This window comes from Pan troglodytes, chromosome 10 (assembly GCF_028858775.2).
Source record: "Pan troglodytes isolate AG18354 chromosome 10, NHGRI_mPanTro3-v2.0_pri, whole genome shotgun sequence".
Lineage (NCBI taxonomy): Eukaryota > Metazoa > Chordata > Mammalia > Primates > Hominidae > Pan > Pan troglodytes.
The window spans coordinates 125,003,924-125,026,993 of record NC_072408.2 but is presented as its reverse complement, the minus strand read 5'-3'; the positions used below and the strand labels follow the sequence as shown (position 1 = coordinate 125,026,993).

At 40.7% G+C, this 23,070-nt stretch overlaps 1 protein-coding gene across 32 annotated transcripts in view; it reads left to right on the top strand.

The window, feature by feature from the left end:
* TAOK3 (TAO kinase 3) overlaps nucleotides 1-23,070 on the top strand; it is a 223,643-nt gene that overhangs the window by 150,782 nt on the left and 49,791 nt on the right. For 30 of the 32 annotated variants that reach the window (XM_016924344.4, XM_016924350.4, XM_063785053.1 and 27 more), the window contains 3 exons: nucleotides 8,713-8,806; nucleotides 9,827-9,908; nucleotides 21,323-21,490. In XM_016924344.4, coding sequence (XP_016779833.1) covers nucleotides 8,713-8,806; nucleotides 9,827-9,908; nucleotides 21,323-21,490 — 344 coding nt within the window. The remainder of the gene's footprint in view (nucleotides 1-8,712; nucleotides 8,807-9,826; nucleotides 9,909-21,322; nucleotides 21,491-23,070) is intronic. The other 2 variants (XM_063785065.1, XM_063785064.1) reach the window with 1 other exon arrangement.

Here is a 23,070-nt window from a genome sequence, read left to right as displayed (position 1 = left end):
ATCCCACACCCCCTCCTACCCTTCCTCTTCTGAGTCTCCAAAGTCCATTAGATCCCTCTATATGCCTTTGTGTATTCATAGCTTAGCACCCACTTATAAGTGAGAATATAATGCTGTTTGGTTTTCCAATCCTGAGTTACTTCTCTTAGAATAATTGCCTCCAGCTCCATTCAAGTTACTGAGAAAGACATTATTTCATTACTTTTTCTGTCTGAGTAGTACTCCATGGTGTATATATACCACATTTTCTTTCTTTCTTTTTTTTTTTTCGAGAGGGAGTCTCACTCCGTCGCCAGGCTGGAGTACAGTGGCATGATCTTAGCTCACTGCAACCGCCACCTCCCAGGTTCAAGCAATTCTCCTGCCTCAGCCTCCCAAGTAGCTGGGACTACAGGCACGTGCCACCACACCCAGCTAATTTTTGTATTTTTAGTAGAGACGGGGTTTCACCCTGTTAGCAAGGATGATCTCGATCTCTTGACCTCGTGATCCTCCGACCTTGGCCTCCCAAAGTGCTGGGATTATAGGCGTGAGTCACCATGCCTGGCCACCACATTTTCTTTATTTACTCCTTGGTCAGTGGACACTTAGGTTCATTCTATATCTTTCCGTTTGTAAATTGGGCTGTGATAAACATACATGTAGGCACTCTAATTTAGTTTACTCTTTACCAAGCAGAGCAGTATCCAGAAACTTGATCAAACTGACCTTCCTGAACCTTGATCTTACATGACAGAGATTGATCATACACAGAAACTTGATCTTTGTCTCTAAGTTAAAGGGAAACTACTGTTTTTTCTTTTAATGTAGCTAGCTCAACGTTTGTATGCTTCTACCTTTTTCCTTTCATTCAAGAATATATGTATTCTGCCGGGCGCAGTGGCTCACGCCTGTAATCCCAGCACTTTAGGAGGCCGAGGCGGGCAGATCATGAGGTCAGGAGATCAAGAACATCCTGGCTAACACAGTGAAACCCCGTCTCTACTAAAAATACAAAAAATTAGCTGGGCGTGGTGGCGGGCACCTGTAGTCCCAGCTACTCGGGAGACTGAGGCAGGAGAATGGCGTGAACCTGGGAGGCAGAGCTTGCAGTGAGCTGAGATCGCACCACTGCACTCTAGCCTGGATGACAGAGCAAGACTCTGTCTCAAAAAAAAAAAAAAAAAAGATTATATGTATTCCGTATCACAAGGTGACTTCTTCAGAAGCGTTCCCAATTCCTATTCTGCTGCATATGTAGAAGAAGCTTTATTCAAACTACTATATTTTGCTGGACACGGTGGCTCATGCCTATAATCCCAGCACTTTGTACTTTGGGAGGCCAAGGCAGGTGGTTCACCTGAGGTCAGGAGTTTGAGACCAGCCACCTGGCCAACATGGAGAAACCCTATCTCTACTAAAAATACAAAAATTAGCTGGGCACAGTGGCATGTGCCTGTAATCCCAGCTACTCGGGAGGCTGAGGCAGGAGAATCTCTTGAGCCTGGGAGGCGGAGGTTACAGTGAGCCCAGATCATGCCTCTTCACTCCAGCCTTCGCTACAGAGCGAGACTCTGTCTCAAAAAAAGAAAAAAAAAAGAAAAGAAAACTGCTATATTCTACAATAAGTATTGACAAACTTTCTGTGAGGGACCAGATAATAAGCATTTTAGGCTTTGGAAGCTATCTAATGTCTATCATAACTACTCAACTTTGCCGCTGGAGGATGAAAGCAGTCATAGACAATACATTAATGAACAGGCATGGCTGTGTTCCAATAAACTTACAAAAGCAGGCTGATAGCTGAATTTGGCCCGTGGGCCATAGTTTGCCAGCCCTTGCTCTGTAGTATTCTGGCTCAGCAGTGAGCCTTGTCACCATTGCTCAGAGGATTTATTTATTACATCTAGCAAAGACTTGAACATAGATGAGATCACTTGAAGCTAATACTCAGAGAATGCTTCCCAGACTATAGAGCTGTTCTATGGTTAGAGTACCTTTAGTCATGTGCTTCTCTATTAAAATTATTTCTTCTACCATTACATGGTCAGCCATCTTTTCTGCTTGTTCCTGGGCAGAGTGCTTGCTACTTATAGGCCTTCTCTTTGCTGCTTCAAATCCAAGCCACTGCCTTTTATTGAACTGAGTTTTCTTTGTGTTTTTGTTCTTTCATCCTTTTCTTTTCAAATTTGTTTTTCTCTTGCTTCAGTCTCCTTTCCCTTCTGTTTCACTGTTTCTCCTATGCAATTCAGTGTTCTGAGAAGCTGAGATTGTTTTTTTTTAACCTTTTGCCAGTAAGTGGGAGGGTTCTGGTCCTTCTAATAGTGAATGAAGCCATCAAATAGTATCTGTCATGAGCCCCGAGAGTTAGTGTCTTCTCAGTCATTTTTGTAATTTTGTAATTACTTACTGAACAAAGATTCTTTGTTTGTTGACAGAGTTTATTCTGTGCTTTAATTTCCCTCACCTTCATTTATTTATTTAAAAGTATTAGGGGCCACCTGCTGTGTACCAGGTACTGTTCTCAGCACTGAGAATGCAGAGATGAACATGATAGATGTTGTTCCTGCCCTCGTGAAGTTTAGCAAAGAAGACACACATTAAATAAAGAACTAGGCTAGGCACAGTGGCTCATGCCTCTAATCCCAGCACTTTGGGAGGCTAAGGTGGGAGGATCGCCTGAGCCTGGGAGTTTGAGACAAGCTTGGGCAATATAATGAGACCTCATCTCTACGAAAACCTTAAAAAAATTAGCCAAGCATGGTGACGTGTGCCTGTAGCTGCGGCTACTAGGGAGGGTGAGGTAGAAGGATGGCTTGAATGAGAAAGAGAGAGGGAGGAAAGGAAGGAAGGGGGGAGGGTTGGAGAGAGGGAGGAAAGGAAGGAAGGAAGAAAATAATTATGCAAATAAGCCAGGCATGGTCGCTCATGCCTATAATCCCAGCACTTTGGGAGGTTGGGGCGGGCAGATCGCTTGAGCCCAGGAGTTTGAGACCAGCCTAGGCAACATGGCAAAACCCCATCTCTAAAAAAAAAAAAAAAAAAAAAAAAGCCAAAAAAGTAGCTGGACTTAATGGCACATGCCTATAATCCCAGCTACTCAGGAGACAGAAGTGGGAACATCACCTGAGCCCAGGAGGTCAAGGCTGCAGTGAGCTGAGATGCACTCCCTCCAGCCTGGGTGACAGAGTAAGACCCTGTCTCAAAAAAATTACACAAATAATTAGGGCTGTGATATGTGGAAGAAAGCAAAAAATATAATTTGCAATGACAAAATCTAATAGGAGACCTAGTCTGAGAGGTCAGGGAAGGTTTCCCTGAGGAAGTGATTATAAACACATAATGAATCCTGAATACATACTTATTAAATTCATGTAGAAATGAAATTATATTTGAGATGAAACCTGAAAGGATTGTCGAGAATTAGCCTGTAATACTAGCACTTCGGGAGGCTAAGGGAGGAGGATCACTTGAGCCCATGAGTTTGAGGTTGCAATGAGCTGATCACGCCACTGCACTCCAGCCTGGGCAACAGAGCAAGACCCCGACACACACACACATACACAAAAAGATGTACCCAGATAAAGTTTAGGGAGTAAAAGGGAGAGGGGTGTCCAGACCAAGAAAACAGCATTTGTGAAAAACACCGAGCTTGGTTCTTTGAGTGAAGCACACGTAAAGCATGAGAGAGGGAAAAATAGGTTACTTCTCAGAATCGGGCTCTGGAAGTAGCCAGTCCCATGATAATGAAGTCCAAGAGACTATGTTTAAGGATTTGGACTTTGGCCTAAGAATGATAGGAAGCCATTGATGGTTACGTGATGAGTTTCTAGTTCCATGTGGTTTTATTTATTTAGTTATTTATTTATGAGACAAGGTCTCACTCTGTCACCCAGGCTGGAGTGCAGTGGTGTGATCTCGGCTCACTGCAACCTCCACCTCCCAGTTCAAGTGATTCTCCTGCCTCAGCCTCCCAAGTAGCTGGGATTACAGGCACAAGCCACCACGGCCTGGCTAATTTTGTATTTTTAGTAGAGACGGGGTTTCACCATGTTGGCCAGGCTTCCACGTGGTTTTAAATACGGTTGGTCCTCCAAATCTGTGGGTTCCACATCCATGAATTCAATCAGCCACAGATCAGAAATATTCAGGAAAAAAAAAGGAGGGTTGAGTCTTTATAGGAAATTGTTTAGGAAATAATGACAAGAAAATGTCTATACAAGTCTGAACATGTATAGACTTTTTTTCTTCTCATTATTTTCTAAACAATGCGGTATAACTATTTACATAGCATTTACATTATACTAGATATCATAAGTAATCTAGAGATGATTTAAAGTATACAGACAGAAGGATGTGTGCAGGTTACATGCAAATACTATGCCATTTTATATAAGAAACTTGAGATCCATGGATTTTGGTATATGCAGGGGGGAACGGGAACCAGTCCCCCACAGATACCTAGGGATGACTGTACTTGAAGTTGCCAGAAAGCAAGCTCTGCAAACTTTCTAAAATCTGCCCCCTGAAAAATAAACCCAAACCAGATTTTTTTTAATCTTTTGCATTTGAAACAGATATAAATCCATTCGACCACACAGCAACTTCCAAATTTCCACTTGTTAACACTTCATATCACTGTAATACCAGTATCTGTTTGGTAAGTATAAAGTATCCTATTGAGAGGTCAATAAAAAATACTTGGGAGGCCAAGGCGGATGGATCACAAGGTCAGGAAATCGAGACCATCCTGGCTAATATGGTGAAACCCCGTCTCTACTAAAAATACAAAAAAATTAGCGAGGCGTGGTGGCATGCGCCTGTAGTCCCAGCTACTCGGGAGGCTGAGGCAGAAGAATCACTTGAACCTGGAGGCAGAGGTTGCAGTGAGCCTAGATCACGCCACTGCACTCCACCCTGGTGACAAAGCGAGACTCCGTCTCAAAAAAAAAAAAGTGTGTATGTATATATATATATATATATATATATATATGTATATATATGTATACACACACACATACATACATACATAAATATACATATATACATAAAATACATATATATACATAAAATTAACTGTCTATATATAGAGAGAGACTACTATATTTCATTTTTTTAATTTATTTTTTATTTTTGAGATGGAGTCTCACTCCATCACTCAGGCTGGAGCAGTGGCATGATCTCAGCTCATTGCAACCTCCGCCTCCCGGGTTCAAGTGATTTTCCTCTCAGCCTCCCAAGTAGCTGGGATTACAGGCGCGTGCCACCAGGCCTAGCTAACTTTTGTATTTTTAGTAGAGACAGGGTTTTACCATGTTGGCCAGGCTGGTCTTGAACTCCTGACCTCAGGTGATCTACCCGCTTAGTCTCCCAAAGTTCTGGGATTATAGGCATGAGCCACCATGCCTGGCCTAGACTACTGTATTTCAGAGGTACAGAAATCACTTAATCAAGACTATAAGATGCCCCTCCAAAATATAACAAATGAATAGGTATAGTTGTCATCTGCTTAAGTGCTACTAAATGACTTAAAGTTTACTACTTTTCAACCTTGTCCATTCTGGTTTCTTGTTTTGTGTTTTAACTACTCTGGCTGTGTACAAATTTTTCCTTCTGTGAGTGAAAATGTCTTTTCTATAACTTCACCTCTAGCCTTGTTCTGTTTTTTGAACTGCATAGAATAAGCCCGATTTGTCATTTTAGAAGTGGTTAATAGAAGAAGAGCCTTTACTTAAAAACTAAGGTGCTCTGATGAAACTAGAGATCAGATTATGAATTAGAAAGTGAGACTATATAAAAAATCCATTAGGGTAAGCACAGTAGAAAGAGATAGTGATTTATCTTCTTCTCTTCCTTTTCTTTTTCTTTTTTTTTTTTTTTTTTTTGAGATGGAGTCTCACTCTGACGCCCAGGCTGGAGTGCAGTGGCACGATCTCGGCTCACTGCAGGCTCCGCCTCCTGGGTTCACACCATTCTCCTGCCTCAGCCTCCCAAGTAGCTGGAACTACAGGTGCCCGCCACCACGCCTGGCTAATTTTTTTGTACTTTTAGTAGAGACAGGGTTTCACCGTGTTAGCCAGGATGGTCTCGATCTCCTGACCTCGTGATCCACCCACCTCAGCCTCCCAAAGTGCTGGAATTACAGGCGTGAGCCACCGTGCCCGGCCTGATAGTGATTTATCTTCTATTCCATAACAACTAATAAATACCATAAAATTAACTGTACTCAGAACTAGAGCCTTGCTTCTTTCCTTTGATCCACAAATGGAACCCCTAATATGTGAATCACATTTTATTACAAATTCTGGGGGAATAAGTAAAAGAAAAAGAATATTCAGGTTATAAGATCTTGTGCTCTTAGAGCTTATGATTTCTTTTGAGAGAAAAGATTTGTATGATGATGTAGATATGATAGGTGAGCACATGCCAAATGACCAGTATGCCAAGGGAGAGTTGGAGGAGTTCCAATAAAGAGATCATGGTGGGCTGGGGAGGAGTAAATCCTCTACCAGGAAATACCTGGCCAGATACAGTGCATCATGCCTATACTCCCAGCACTTTGGGAGGCTGAGGCAGGAGGATAGCTTGAGCCCACAAGTTCAAGACCAGCCTGGTTTAAGATGGGGTCTCACTCTGTTGCCCAGGCTGGAGTGCAGGGGCCGATCTCAGCCCACTGCAACCTCCACCTCCTGGGTTCAAGTGATTCTTCTGCCTCAACCTCCCAAGTAGGTGGGATTACAGGCTTGTGCCAACATGCCCGGTTAATTTTGTATTTTTAGTAGAGACAATTTTCACCATGTTGCCCAGGCTGGTCTCGAACTCCTGGCCTCAGGTGATCTGCCGGCCTCGAACTCCTGGCCTCAGGTGATCTGCCGGCCTCAGCCTCCCAAAGTGTTGGGATTATAGGTGTCAGCCAACACGCCCAGCCTCTATACAAAAAAAAAAAAAAAATTGTTTAAATTAGTCCAGCGTGGTGGCACACACCTGTAGTCTCAGCTACTCAAGAGGTTGAGGATCTCATGAGCCTGAAAGGTCAAGGCTATTGTGAGCCATGATTGTGCCACTGCACTCCAGCCTGGGCAACAGGGCAAGTCCTCATCTCAAAAAATAAATAATTAAAAAATAAATGCCTGACTCACTGAGTTTCTCTTTAGAGTGGGATGGACCAGACTTTATTTATAATTTGTAGTTCTCTTCCTCCTTTCCATTTCTCTCTCTACTGTCACCCCTAGCAATTATTTGGCCTGAATCAGGCATCAGACAGTATTTACTGAATATAATTGGCTTATCTCCCATGCTCTGTTAGTGATTTTTGTTGTTGTTGTTGTTCTTTTGAGACAGAGTCTCACTCTGTCACCCAGGCTTGGGTACAGTGGCGCGATCTCGGCTTACTGCAAGCTCTGCCTCTCGGGTTCATGCCATTCTCCTGCCTCAGCCTCCCGAGTAGCTGGGACTACAGGTGCCTGCCACCATGCCCAGCTAATTTTTTTGTATTTCTTTTTTTTTTTTTTTTTTTGTAGAGACGGGGTTTCACCGTGTTAGCCAGGATGGTCTCGATCTCCTGATCTCGTGATCCACCCGCCTCGGCCTCCCAAAGTGCTGGGATTACAGGCGTGAGCCACCGCGCCCGGCCATTTTGTTAGTGATGTTTAAGATGTTTCATTATGGGACTGGGCGCAGTGGCTCACGCCTGTAATCCCAGCACTTTTGGAGGCCAAGACGGGTGGATCACGAGGTCAGGAGTTCGAGACCAGCCTGGCCAATATAAGGAAACCCCCTCTCTACTAAAAATACAAAAATTAGGCCGGGCGCAGTGGCTCATGCCTGTAATCCCAGCACTTTGGGAGGCTGAGGTGGGTGGATCACCTGAGGCTGGGAGTTCAAGACCAGCCTGACCAACGTGGAGAAACCCCATCTCTACTAAAAATACAAAATTAGCCGGGCATGGTGGCTCATGCCTGTAATCTCAGCTACTCAGGAGGCTGAGGCAGGAGAATTGCTTGAACCTGGGAGGCAGAGGTTGTAGTGAGCTGGGATCGTTCCATTGCACTCCAGCCTGGGCAACAAGAGCGAAACTCCATCTCAAAAAAAAAAAAAGAAAGAAAGAAATTAGCCATGCACGATGTCAGGCACCTGTAGTCCCAGCTACTCAGGAGGCTGAGGCAGGAGAATCACTTGAACCCAGGAGGCAGAGGTTGCAGATCGTGCCACTGTACTCCAGCCTGGGCGACAGAGCAAGACTCCGTCACACACACACACACAAAAGTTGCATTTTATAGTAATCTTTTTTCCTTATTCTATGTTTCTTTGCTTTCTGAATTTTTTAAGTGAATATGAATTTTTTTCTTTTTCTTTTTCACCAAATACCCAGACTTCAAGGAGAGAATATATATTTTTGAGCTAAAACGCACATGCAAAGATCTTCACACCTATTGTGGGAAAATATGCAAAAGCCAATTTTTTGAAGCTATGTGAAAAAAAGAAAAAAACTTTTCTTTCACTCTTTTGAAATGAGTTCTGTTAGGAGCTTTGCCAATGTACATTTAATGTCCAGCAGCTTCTTCTGAATGGCTATCTTGGGCCAACCTTAGAGATTAAAATAAGTGGATTATGTGGCATGATGACAGTAATGAGCTATTGATTTAGCCGCAAAGCTTTGCTCATAGTTTCTTATTTCTCTGTCTGCCTGGTTTCCTTCAAGAACTACTTTATTGTGTTTCTTTCCTCTTCCAGCGGAACGGAAGCCCCCCCTTTTCAACATGAATGCAATGAGTGCCTTATATCACATTGCCCAGAATGACTCCCCAACGTTACAGTCTAATGAATGGTAAGACTCTGCTATCATTTTAAATCTCTAAGAAAATCACCGTATGTATTTGACATTTTTATTACATTACATTTTAAATATCTGACCTAGAAAGCATTTCTTTCCTTCACTGTGTGTTGTTACAAGTGACACTGATGCCTCACAAGCATCAACTGTCTACACATGCACACATGCATAGATTTACTTATTTTTGCCTTCACCATGGCTTGCACTGTGTTCTTAATGTGTCTAGTAACCGAAATCCTGCAGGGAACATGCCCTGCTACCCTCCTAACAAGTCTATTGTCCCAGGTCATGATGGTCTTGTATTGATCATCTCAGCTGATATCACTTCTCAGCAGAGATAAGGGGCCCTCTATGATGTCATTATTTCTCCAGTTGTCTTTTTTTTTTTAAACTATATGTACACTTAAATGTGTTGAGACAGAGCATACATTATCTATTCAGATACAGTGTTCCTTGCTGAAAAGTATGACATTTTTATAACTATTTGGGCCACAAGAGTTATTTTAAAAGGGGCAATATTAAAGAAGAATGGATAAAATGGAACTTTTAAGATAGGAAGAATTTTTGTTCAGGAAGCCTACTCCTGGGTTCTCCATCCCTCATGCTTCAAATTTTACTACTTTGTTATAGATTGTGGGTGGTAGAGGAATTAACAATTGGTAATTAAGAATATAGAGTTGAGACTATGAGAATTGTTGTCTTTGGAGAGAAAAATGTATATAAAACTTTTATTTAAACATAGTATTTTTGTTTTCTGATGTATATTATGATTTGACCTTCCTTATATATTAAGATGTATTAATATGTTGACTAACTTGAAACTTGTCCTCACTCATTATCCAAAAGAATTTTAGATATCGTAACTTGAAAATGCTCCAGTTCTCCTGATATTCCAAAGCATTTTTTTTAAATCTCCTTAAATGCAAAATTTTCCCTTGAATGAAAATTGTTTTAAGTAATCAGTGTGCTCTACAGACCCTGAGTTTATTTTCTTTTGTGTATTTGCACACACAGGACAGACTCCTTTAGGAGATTTGTTGATTACTGCTTGCAGAAAATACCTCAGGAAAGGCCAACATCAGCAGAACTATTAAGGGTAATTTTTCAAATTTATATTTGAGGAGGGGGATTTAAAGTCATGTTATAGTGGAATATAATAAATCATTCCTGTGGCAGCTCATCATGACAAAGTGGTTTAGGACGTGCTGCCTTGTCATTTATCCTGAGATAAGTAGCTAGGCATAGAAATAGCAAGATTATTGCAACGTTATGTGCTATGTATTCCCTGTGGATAGTTTTTTCCCTATCTTTTCTATTTTTTCCCCTCCCTCCCTGTTCCTTTTTTGCCTTATAACAAATAATATTTCTCCTCCTTGCTCTAGTCATCATTGTGATGTTCCTGGGCCTAACATCTGCATAAACATTAATCCAGTGGTCTCAGGACAGAGCTGGCCGGTGGTTCAAACACCAACTCTGGGATTTTCAGTTAGGTTGTTGCCAAATCCTCAGGCAGTGAAGGTATATGATAACTATATAGAGTAGACATTTACATAGTATTATGACATGTTAGTGATAAGAGTATCGTGTTAACCACATTTATTTGATTTAACTATCACCAAGCATCTCTTTTCATGTAATATTTTACTGTAGACTTTATACATAGGCAGTGTGTTGCATCAATATCAGCGTAGTATGTGGAAATCTTTTACAGTAGAAGTGTTTTCTTTTATTTGGCGCACAATAGTCCAAATTTCTTTAATCCTTCTTTTGCATGTTTGTTTTTCAACCCTTTCTGTTTCTTCCATCTCTAGAATGGCTGGCTTTTACTGTATAGCAGTTCTGTTTGTTCGTTTTTAAGAAAAACTCAGAAGAGTTGTATTGCCTCAATTTGTAAAGCTTAAAAATGTTTGCCTTTATAATTTAAGAACACCTTGGCTAGGTGACAAGTAAGTTTTTACTTCTTGTGAGCGGTAGGCCACAGGAGTATGGTAAGAGAAGCAACAGGACAAAGAGCTTGATCTTGTTCTCCTTTGTTGTGGAGCCCTTACGTGTTTTAAACATGAACTACTTAGCAACAATTCCATGTTTCTTTAGGAGAAAATAGCAACCAGAACAAAACACCAGAAACACACGATAATATCTTTATTACCTTGAAGTACACAAAGATCTTAAAAACAAACAAACAAAAAACCAAGACATAAAAATTACTAACATAAAAGGGGAAAAAATGTGGAGCTGGGTATGGTGGCTCACGCCTATAATCCCAGCATCTCAGGAGGCTGAGGCAGGAGGATCACATGAGCCCAGGATTTTGAGGTTATAGTGAGGTATGATTGTGCCACTGCACTCCAGCCTGGGCAATAGAGTGAAAATACCATCTCTTTAAAAAAAAAAAAAAAAAAAAGGAAAATATGAATAAATTTGGGCGATGTTAAAAGTTAAGGGTTACAGACAATAAAAGGATATAAAAAGCAAATGGGTAGAGGTAAAGAAAAAAATGGAAGAGAAAAAACGTAACAGTTTAAAAAATCATATTATAAGCAACGAACATGTAGTAAACCAACCCATTTGGTTGGTTTACTTAAGGAAATAAAATAGAATTAAGTGCAAAAAATAAAACTTCTAAAGATGAATATAAAGAAAATGATACATTTGGAAGACACAGGAGATCTAATATATGCCAACCTATTATTCCTGAAAAAGAAAACAAAACACATGGAGGAGAAGATTTTTAAAGATATCCTTGAAGAAAACTTTTCTGGAAATGTTTGGATCTTCCTTTGATTTGATTCCATCTTGATTTGATGGACCAAATCAAATGGGCCAACTATTTATTCAACAAATATTTACTGATTGTCTGCTGGGTGTCAAGTACTATTCTAAGCGCAGAGAATACAGTAGTACACAATAAAAACATAGTGCCTGCCCTTGTGAAACTTACAAGAAGGAGTAAGAAATAAATAAGTAGGCCGGGCGTGGTGGCTCATGCCCGTAATCCCAGCACTTTGGGAGGCCAAGGTGGGAGGATCAGGAGGTCACCAGTTCGAGACCAGCCTGGCCAACATGGCGAAACCCCGTCTCTACTAAAAATACAAAAATTAGCCGGGCATGGTGGCAGGCACCTATATTCCCAGCTACTCAGGAGGCTAAGGCAGGAGAATCACTTGAAACCGGAAGGCGGAGGTTACAGTGAGCCAAGATAGCACCACTGCTCTCCAGCCGGGGCAACAGAGCGACACTAGGTCTCAAAAAAAAAAGAAAAAAAGAAAAAAGAAAAGAAATAAATATATGTTATAGTGCCAGTTGATGTTAAGTGTTGTGCAGAAAAATAAATTAGACAAGCATCAAGATTGACAGGTGCTGCTATTTTAGGTAAGGAGAAGGCCGTTCGAGGAGGTAACATTTAAGCAGATCCATGCATGAAGAGGGGGACCATGAAACTGATCTTCATTGATCAGTAAATCATATCCTGGTGAAGTCCCTGAACTCTAGGAATAAAGAAAGATTCATACAAGCAGACTGAAAAAGTTTATTTTGGGGTGGAAAAACCAACTGGCTCCAGACCTACCTCTTCAGGAACAGTCAAAGCCAGAAAACAATAGAACAGTGTTTGCAGAGTTCTAAGGGAAATAAAATATAAGCCAGGAATTGTGAGCCAGCCAAGATGTTCTTAAATTATAAAGGCAGCTGACATCTTCGAGCCCCACACATTTAGGCAATGCAACCTTTCGGCGCTTTCCTTTTAAAAATTGCTCAATAGCAGAATCTAGCCAATATAGAGATGAAGCAAAAAGAAGAAAAAGAGGGAGGAAGGCAAGCAGGAAGAATGAATGAGGGACTGGAGAAACTGGTAAAAGGGCTGATGGTAAATATTGAATTTAAAGAGGCCCCTCCCCAAATACTTATTTATTTATTTTGCATGGCTAAAGAAGCTGTATGTTCTTCATTTTAAATAGGTCTCACAAATTTCCAAAAGGAAAAATACAGTAGAAGGTACAACCTGGGGCTGGGCACAGTGCCTTACACCTGTAATCCCAGCACTTTGGAATGCTGAGGCAGGCAGATCACTTGAACCTAGGTGTTCAAGACCAGCCTGGACATGACAAAACCCCATCTCTACAAAAATTAGCCAGGTGCAGTGGCATGCGCCTTTAGTCCCAGCTGCTTCGGAGGCTCAAGGAGGAGAATCACTTGAGCCTGGGAGGCAGAGGTTGCAGTGAGCCGAGATCCTGCCATTGCACTTCAGCCTGGGTGATGGGAGTAAAACCCTGTCTCAAAAAAAAAAAAAAGAAGAAGAAGAAGAAGAGCCGGGTGCAATGGCTCACACCTATAATCCCAGCACTTTAGGAGGCCAAAGCAGGCAGATCACCTGAGGCTAGAAGTTCAAGACCAGCCTGGCCAACATGCAGAAACCCCATTTCTACTAAAAATATAAGTATTAGCCAGGCATGGTGGTTCACACCTGTAGTCCCAGCTAATCGAGTGGCTGAGGCAGGAGAATCGCTTGATCAACTAGGAGGTTGCAGTGAGCCGAGATTGTGCCCCTGCACTCCAGCCTGGGCAACAGCAAGACTCTGTCTCAAAAAATAATAAGAGAAGGTAGAACATGAAAAAGAAATCTCCCTCCCATTTCAGGCCCCCTCACTAGCAACCACTGCACCTATTTTGTACCTCTCCTTCTAGTGATATTTTATGCATATAAAAGTAAATGTTGTTTTTATTTTTGCACAAATGACAGCAAACCATAAAAACCGTTCCACCCTGATTTTTCTTTTTGCTTTACAGTGTGCTTAGGATATTGTTTTGTATTACTACATGCAAAGCTACCTCATTCTTTTTAATGGCTCCATAATATTCTCAGATGGACCATAATTTGTTTAACCAACGCATTTAGGATGTTTCCAATCTTTTGCTATTACAAACTGTGCTGCAATGAATATCTTTGTGTATATGGCATTTTGTCCCTGTATAAGAATATCTAAAGAATAAATTCTGGCCGGGCACGGTGGCTCATGCCTGTAATCCCAGCACTTTGTGGGGCCAAGGTGGGCAGATCACAAGGTCAGGAGTTCAAGACCAGCCTGGCCAAAATAGTGAAACCCCATCTCTCCTAAAAATACAAAAATTAGCTGGGCATGGTGGCATGCATCGATAATCCCAGCTACTCGGGAAGCTGAGGCAGGAGAATCACTTGAACCCGGAAGGCGAAGTTTGCAGTGAGCCGAGATCATGCCACTGCACTCCAGCCTGGGCAACAGAGCAAGACTCCATCTCAAAAAAATAAATAAATAAAAATAAAATAAAGAAATTCCTAGAAGTGGGATTGCTCATCAATGTGGATTTTAAATTTAGATAGATATTGCCCATTTGTCCTTCAAAGCAGTTGCACCAATTTATAGTCCCACCGTGAAAGTATGAAGACTGATACTTTTTGAACTTTGTCAGATCAGTGAAAACTTTTCTCACTATAGTTTTAATTGCTGTTTCACATTATGGGAGATGTTGAACATCTCTCTCATAAGTTGAAAAGCCATTTGTATTTCCTTTTTAATTTATAGTAGATCTTGGATTTTTTTTCCTATTTCTCTCTTGACATTCTTTATGCTGATGTTTTGTGGAAAGGAGGTGGGGAGAGTTATGCAAAAATTTGTTACAAGGAGTGAGGTAAAAATCTACCTTTTTTCCCCCAGTTAAGCTATCTACTTACTCCCAGATATTTTTCAATAATACATCTTTTCCTTGCATTTTTGCCCTGACATTAAAACATCACTTTCACACTTAATCCATTTAAATAAACAACTGAGGTAAAATTATTGAAATGGTTAAAGGACAGATGTAAATGTTAGAAACATTTGCAATGTAAAAATAATGTAATTAGAAAAATCTAAGGGCAGGAAAAACGTATGCATACTAATTTCCTTATCTTTCCAAGTAGATGGACAATAACATTTCTTAAAATATGTAGGACAAAAGAACTAAAGTAACTTCAATCTCGTAAAGCCTTTAATAATTTTTTTTTTAACTTTAGAGGATCTTTTAGGAACAGATAACTCTTTTGGTGAAGAAATTACAACTAAAGTTAAGCAATTGTTTTATTTTTTCATTTGTGCATGTGTGTGTGTGTGTGTGTGACAGAGTCTCGCGCCGTTGCCCAGCCTGGAGTGCAGTGGCGCGATCTCGTCTCACTGCAACCTTCGCCTCCTGAGATTCTCCCTAGCAATTCTCCTGCCCCAGCCTCCTGAGCAGCTGGGATTACAGGCACACGCCACCATGTCTGGCTAGTTTTTCTATTTTTAGTGGACACAGGGTTTCACCCTGTTGGCCAGGCTGGTCTCAAACTCCTGACCTCAAGTAATCCACCCGCCTCAGCCTCCCAAAGTGCTGGGATTACAGGCATGAGCCACCGCACACAGCCTATGCAATCGTTTTAATTCAGTCTCTTCTAATCCTGTTAAATTCAAATATACCTTAATTAAATCGATTATACATAAAATTAGCTTGTATAATAAGATTCCCATGTAAAATGATTTCTAGTTATTCATTGTTCTGAGAGAAAGAAAGGGATATGTCTAAAATGATATTCTGTAACTTAATATTTATGTATTTATTTCGAGATGGTAGAATTTCGGGTGATTTTCTTTCTTTTTTTTTTTTTCTGAGACGGAGTTTCGCTCTTGTTGCCCAGGCTGGAGTGCAATGGCACGATCTCGGCTCACGGCAACCTCTGCCTCCCTGGTTCAAGCGATTCTCCTGCCTCGCCCTCCCTAGTAGCTGGGATTACAGGCATGTGCCACCACGCCCGGCTAATTTTCTATTTTTAGTAGAGACAGGGTTTCTCCATGTTGGTCAGGCTGGTCTCGAACTCCTGACCTCAGATGATCCACTCTCCTCGGCCTCCCAAGGTGCTGGGATTACAGGCATGACCCACCGTGCCTGGCCGATTTTCTTTTTTTATACATTTTTCTGTGTTATTTGAGTGTTGAAAGTAAACATATTTTTGAGAACAATAAAATTGTCCTTTTAAAAGAGTCCGAGGGCATTCCAGTTGTAGGGGTTTGGAGAACAGTGGGCTTTTAAAAACAATGAGGAGGCCGGGTGCAGTGGCTCACGCCTGTAATCCCAGCACTTTTGGAGGCTGAGGTGGGCAGATCACGAGGTCAGGAGATTGAGACCATCTTGGCCAACATGGTGAAACCCCATCTCTAATAAAATACAAAAAATTAGCTGGAAATGGTGGTACATGCCTGTAATCCCAGCTACTTGGGAGGCTGAAACAGGGGAATTGCTTGAACCCGGGAGGTGGAGGTTGCGGTGAGCTGAGATGGCGCCACTGCACTCCAGCCTGGCGACACAGCAAGACTCTGTCCCAAAAAATAAAAATAAAAAAAACAATGAGGAGATGGGATTGCAGGCAGAGAGAACATAGAGATGTGAAGGCAAAGGCCTAGAGGTGTGAAAGGTATGCACGGGTTTAGAATTACCTAGAATGTACTATTGTGTAGGAAGGAGGAGTAGCAATGACTAGATTTAAACCTAGAAATACAAGCAGGAACCTGGCTGTAAAAGGCTACACTTTATCTAAGAGACAGTGAGATATTAAGATGTAGAGTGTATCTGTTTGTAAAAGGCTTAAACAGGTAAGAGTTTATCTCATGTAATAGGAAGTCCAGGACATTGGAAAAGGAAGTGGAGTAAGCAGTCCAAAGCTCTAAGCAGCTCAACAATGTCCTCATCGACCCAAGCTCTTTCTCTCTTTCTACTTCACCATCCTTAGCATGTAGCTTTTATTGTCTTTGTCATAAAATGGCTGCTACATTGCCATGACTCAAGTTTTCATTCCAGGCAGGAAGAAGGAGAGAGAACAAAGGGTAAAACGCCTTGTCCTCATGTGTCTTGCCTTTTTATTCTAGAAAATAAAACCTTCCTTGAGAACTTCTGCCTACCTCTCACTGGCCAGAACTTAGTCACTTAGTGATCTGTAACCACAAAGAAGGCTTGGGTTCAGTTCCTTTACTTCCTAGTGCTTCAAATAAGGCAAAAAAAAAAAAAAGAGAGAGAGAGAGAGAGAGATTGGGGCTGAAAGCTGTGGCTCATGCCTGTAATCCCAGCACTTTGGGAGGCTGAGGTGGGTGGATCACCTAAGGTCAGGAGTTTGAGACCAGCCTGGCCAACATAGTGAAACCGCATCTCTACTAAAAATACAAAAAGTAGTTGGGCGTAATGGTGCACGCCTGTAATCCCAGCTACTGGGGAGGCTGAGGCACAAGAATCACTTGAACCTGGGAGGCAGAGTTTGCAGCGAGCTGAGATTGCACCACTGCACTCTAGCCTGGGTGATAGAGTAAGACTTTGTCTCAAAAAAAAAGAAGTTGGAATGGGGGAATGACATGTAGTATCTGTTGCAATGAATGATCATACCTGTATTTTAGAAAGATAATTATGGTAGTAGGACACCAGAAAATAACCACCACCACCCACACCCCTGGCAGAAAAAAATTTTTAAAGCCTGAGTTGCAGCCGTAGCTCTTCTACTAATTAGCTGTGGAAATCACCTAACTTCTCAGGGCCCAAATTTTCTCACTTTGAAAAAGAAAAATTTTCTTTCTTTTTTTTTTTTTGAGACAGAGTCTTTCTATGTCACCCAGGCTAGAGTGCAGTGGCCTGATCTCGGCTCATTGCAAGATCTGTCTCCCAGACTCAATTGATTCTCGTGCCTCAGCCTCCCGAGTACCTGGGACTATAGGCGGGCACTACCACGCCTGGCTAATTTTGGTATTTTTTATTTTTACTTCTTATTTATTATTTTTATTTTTTTTAAACAGAGTCTCACTCTACCACCTAGGCTGGAGTGCAGTGGCATGATCTCGGCTCACTTCAGCCTCCCTCTCCCAAGTTCAAGCAATTCTCCTGCCTCAGCCTCCCGAGTAGCTGGGACTACAGGCACGTGCCAACATGCCCTGCTAATTTTTGTATTTTTAGTAGAGACGGAGTTTCATCATGTTGGCCAAGCTGGTCTTGATACTCCTGACCTCATGTGATCCCCCTGCCTCGGCCTCCCCAAGTGCTGGGATTACAGTTGTGAGCCACCATGCCCGGTCCCTAATTTTGGTGTTTTTAGTAGAGATGGGGGTTTGCCATGTTGGCCAGGCAGCTCTTGAACTCTTAGTCTCAGGTGATCTGCCCGCCTTGGCCTCCCAAAGTTCCGGGATTACAGGAATGAGCCACCATGCCCAACCTTGAAACAGAAAATTTTCTAAGAGGCATTCCCGTTCTAAAATTCTATGATGTTAAGTCATAGCTTTAAGTTTACTAAAAACCAATTAGCTCTTTATAATTGTAAGCACTAGAGGAGGAAAATGATAATACTTTCTTCCTTTCTTTCTCATCCTTGAAATGTGCAGGCTACACTTGCTTCTGGGAATGATGTTTTTTATTCAAAAAGGACTCTACCTAGGAAGAGGTATTTTATAAAAGCAACAGCAAAAACCACAATTCCTCTAAGAGAGTCAGAATGCAGAACCACAAGACATATAGATTGTTTTCTCACAAGGGCCCTATTATTTTTTATCTGTTTAAATTATAAAGAAATTAAATTCATTTCATCAGCTAAGGCCCACTACATCATATCTCATTTTCCCAATGTCTTCAAATTACAATTTTACATAAGTAAATTTTCCACATAACTGAACTTTTGCCTTTAAAAAAAATGTCTTTTTTTTTTTTTCCATTCTGTCACCCAGGCTAGAGTGCTGTGGTGCAATCTCGGCTCACTGCAACCTCTGCCTCCCAGATTGAAGCCATTCTCCTGCCTCAGCCTCCTGGGTTGCTGGGATTACAGGCATGCATCACAATGCCCAGCTAATTTTTTGTGTTTTTAGTAGAGACGGGGTTTCACCATGTTGGCCAGGCTAGTCTCAAACTCCTGACCTCAAGTGATCAGCCTGCCTCGGCCTCCCAAAGTGCTGGGATTACAGATGTGAGCCACCACGCCCAGCCTAATGTCACTTCTTGAGGGCTCAGAAACAGTGTTTCGTGAACTCTTGAGGCATAAAAGGGGCTATATAAGGGGCATTTGCCCTTTTGCAAAATAGCCCACAAACCTGTTTTATTATTATTTGTTTGGTTGATAGGTCTGTTAGTCATGAAATTTCTCTCTCTTTCTCTACTCTCAAGCTGTCAGAGAACTTACAAAAGCTACTTGTTTTTACAACAGGTGGTAACCCTACCTTTCCCAGTCCTCAATCCTTTACTCCTCACTCTTTTTTTTTTTTTTTTTTTTTTGAGATGGAGTTTCACTCTTTTTGCCCAGGCTGGAGTGCAATGGTGTGATCTCAGCTCACCGTAACTTCTGCCTCCCAGGTTCAAGCAATTCTGCTGCCTCAGCATCCCGAGTAGCTGGGATTACAGATGCACGTCACCACGCCCAGTTAATTTTGTATTTTTGGTAGAGACAGGGTTTCACCCTGTTGGCCAGGCTGGTCTTGAACTCCTGATCTCCAGTAATCCACCCGCCTCAGCCTCCCAAAGTGTTGGATTATAGGCGTGAGCCACCGCGCCAGGCTTACTTCTCCACTCTTATTCTCTGTCTAACCTGCTATGGGCTGAGAAACTAGGAAACCAGATTATGTAACAATCATTAATAATATTGAAAGTGAGGGATGTTTATATCAAGATTAATTTATGGACTTTAGGGCAGTTGTTTTCACTCCTCAGAGACCCTTTTTTTTAATTGGGGAAATGAAGTTGCCAGAATTTTGACCTCTGGATAAATTGAACAACTGGCATATTTTCAAGCATACACTATACGGCCACAGAAATAGAGAACAAAATATTCACAAGTCTGTTTTTCAAGGGATAGTGTGTATGGGGGTGAGGATTGAGGCAAGTTATAATAAGAATAGAACAAGGTGCGGTGCGGTGGCTCAGGCCTGTAATCCCAACACTTTGGGAGGCTGAGGCGGGTGGATCACTTGAGCTCAGGAGTTTAAGACCAGCCAAGGCAACATGGTGAAACCTCGTCTCTACTAAAAATACAAAAATTAGCATGCCTGTAATTCCAGCTACTCAGGAGGCTGAGTCAGGAGAATTACCTGAACCCAGGAGGTGGAGGTTGCAGTGAGCCAAGATCGCACCACTGCACTCCAGCTTGGGCAAGAGAGCGAGACTCCATCTCAAAAAAAAAAAAAAAAAAAAAAAAAAAGAATAGACTATACTATGCATTGCTTCTGCTTATTATGTAGTTTCAGATTTAAAAGGTACAAGCCTACCTCCTACTTCTTAAAGTTCTAGTGATTTTTTCATTACTTATATGATAAAGTAAACCTCAAGAATTCTTATATGAAAAGATACTCAACATTCACTAATTATTGGAAATGGAAATGAAAACCACAATGAGGTATCACCTCACACCTGTTAGAATGGCTATTATCAAAAAAGATAAGCGATAAGAAGTGGCAAGGGTATAGGGAAAAGGGAATCCTTATATACTGTTGGTGGGAATGTAGATCGGGGTTGCCATTATGGAAAACAGTATGGAGGTTCCTCCAAAACCCAAAAAACCAAATGTTAATTTGTTCCAATAATCCCCCTGCTGGTTATATACCTGAAGAAAATGAAGTCAGCACCTCATAAAAATACCTGTGCCCCCATGTTCATCACAGCATTTTTCTCTATAGCCAAAATAAGGAAACATCCTATGTGTTCATCAGTGGATGAAAGGATAAAAGAAATTATGGTATATGTGATATAGATATTTAAGACTCAATAATATATATGACTGAATATTTTATTATATATATTTATTATATATTTGTTTATTTATAATATTTATTTTATATATAGTCTTAAGAAAGTGGGCGTGCCATTTGCAGCAATACATGTGAACCCAGAAGACATTATGCTAAGTGAGATAAACCAGACACACACAAAAATAGCATACGATGTCACTTACATGTGGAAAGTAAACAAAGAATAAAACACAAAATGAAAGGTGGTTGAAAGGGATGGGGAATGGAAAGATGAAAGTCAAATGGTACAAAGTTTTAGTTATGTGGGATAAATAAGGATAGAGATCCAGTGTACAGCATGAGGACTATAGTTGATAATATTGTATTATATCTGGGAAATTTGCTAAGACTAAAGATTTTCGGTACTTTGCCACCAAGAAGTAACTATATGAGATAATAGATATGTTAATTTGCTTAACTGTAGAAATCATTTCACTATATATATGTGTATCAAAACATGTTGCCATATACTTTAAATATGTACAATTTTTAAAAAGAATTCTCACATCCGCAAAATGGGGCTTAAGGAAGAAGAAAAAAGCATAGCTATCTCTTTATGAGATTTACAAAATATGGAAGGACACATGGCATGAAAATCATATTTTGTTATTTCTGTAATATCCATAGAACTATTTTATGATTCTCTATTTCCTTTTATATCTGTACCTTGCACCTAAGGACATTTCTTCATTATCAGTTTATTTTTTCCTCCTCCCTCAATCAGCATGACTTTGTTCGACGAGACCGGCCACTACGTGTCCTCATTGACCTCATACAGAGGACAAAAGATGCAGTTCGTGAGCTAGATAACCTACAGTACCGAAAAATGAAAAAAATACTTTTCCAAGAGACACGGAATGGACCCTTGAATGAGTCACAGGAGGATGAGGAAGTAGGTTCAATTTATTTTAGCAGGCACTTATAGAATGCCCACTATGTGAAAAAGTTCTAGACTGGGCACTATGAAAAACTTTTGAAGATAAAAATTAATTGATGCTGTCCGCCTTAAGAGACATGAAGGGTTGTACAAGAGACATTCATAAAATAACACTTATATAAGGCAAAATATGAAAAGTGCTACAGAGGTGTAACCCCATTGCAGGGGTCCATGATGGGGAGAAAATAAGTCTGCTGGTGGGATTAGTGAAGGTTTCCTGGAGGACATGATGTGGGTAGTTTCTGACAAATGGGCATAGGGTATTCTAGACTCAGAAAGGTGTTGTGCTTTAGGAAGATTATCCTAGCAACAGAGTGTAACATGGATTTGAATGGGCAACATCCTGGCTAATAGTCCATGCAAGAGGTAATAAGGTCAGTGTCGATGCAAATGGGGAAAAGGGAACACTTTAGAGAAACATCGTAGAGGTAGATTTCATAATCCATGGCTTCTCATTGACAGTGACAGATAAGGAGGAGTTTAAGGTGACTCTGAGCATTGGAGCCTGGGTGGCTAGGAGTATGTCAATACCAAGAACAGAGAAAAAGAACCAGGGAGAAAAAGTAGATTTAGGATGATTTCAGTTTCGTGCCTTTTGAGTTTAAGGTCCTGGCATTATATACTCTTGCCAGTATACAGATAGAAGTTTTCAGTTAGAGAATCCTTGATGACCTTAGTAAAAGCAGTTTTACAGGACTAGGTAGAATGAATAGTAGATTACTGGAGTTGTATAATTCATGGGAGTTGATAAGAGGGAGACAGGAAAAAATAATTATGTTAAGATTCAGAAATTGGGTTAAGAAAGAAAAGTAAGAGTGGGCAGCATGTAGAGAGATCCATAAATATAAGGCAGGCTTCTTCGTCTTTAAATGCGGTGGAGATGGAGCCAGGGCAGAGTCAGAAGCACCGAAGATAGAAGAAAGGGATATAGTTAAAGAGGCAGGATTTCAGAACGTAGACATAACAAGAACAGGAGTATTTTAGCTTTTTAACAGAAAATAAAATAAACATAAAAGTATTTTATCAATAATTTTAAAAATGAAGCTCGGAAAGTTGCATTGAACTATAAAATTTCTTGATTGCATGTATAGAAATGATCCCCTTTAATTGGGAAAATAAGTCTGTTAAAAATATAATGTATTATCTTCCATTTTATATTACCCAGTAATTTTTTATATTGCCATGGCTAAGTAACAGTTTATTAAAGTTATATGTGTACCATATGGTTTTTTGAGAACAAGGTTTATTTGTAGCTAAATGGATTTAATTTTATTATTCAATCTTATATCAAAAGATATCCCACTGTGATGGATAAATTATATGTTCTGATTATTTTACCACTTTTCAAATAGTAGTCTTTGGGCCAGTAATGATGAATACCAGATATATATAATAAGATTACAGAGATAAGCATGATAGAATCGCTTGAGGGAGGCAGACTTTAATTACCTGTCCAGGAAAGTAGAATTAATATTTCTGCTTAGATATGAAGTTACTCAATAATGACTTGCAGAAGGAGCATATTGCTTGTCAAA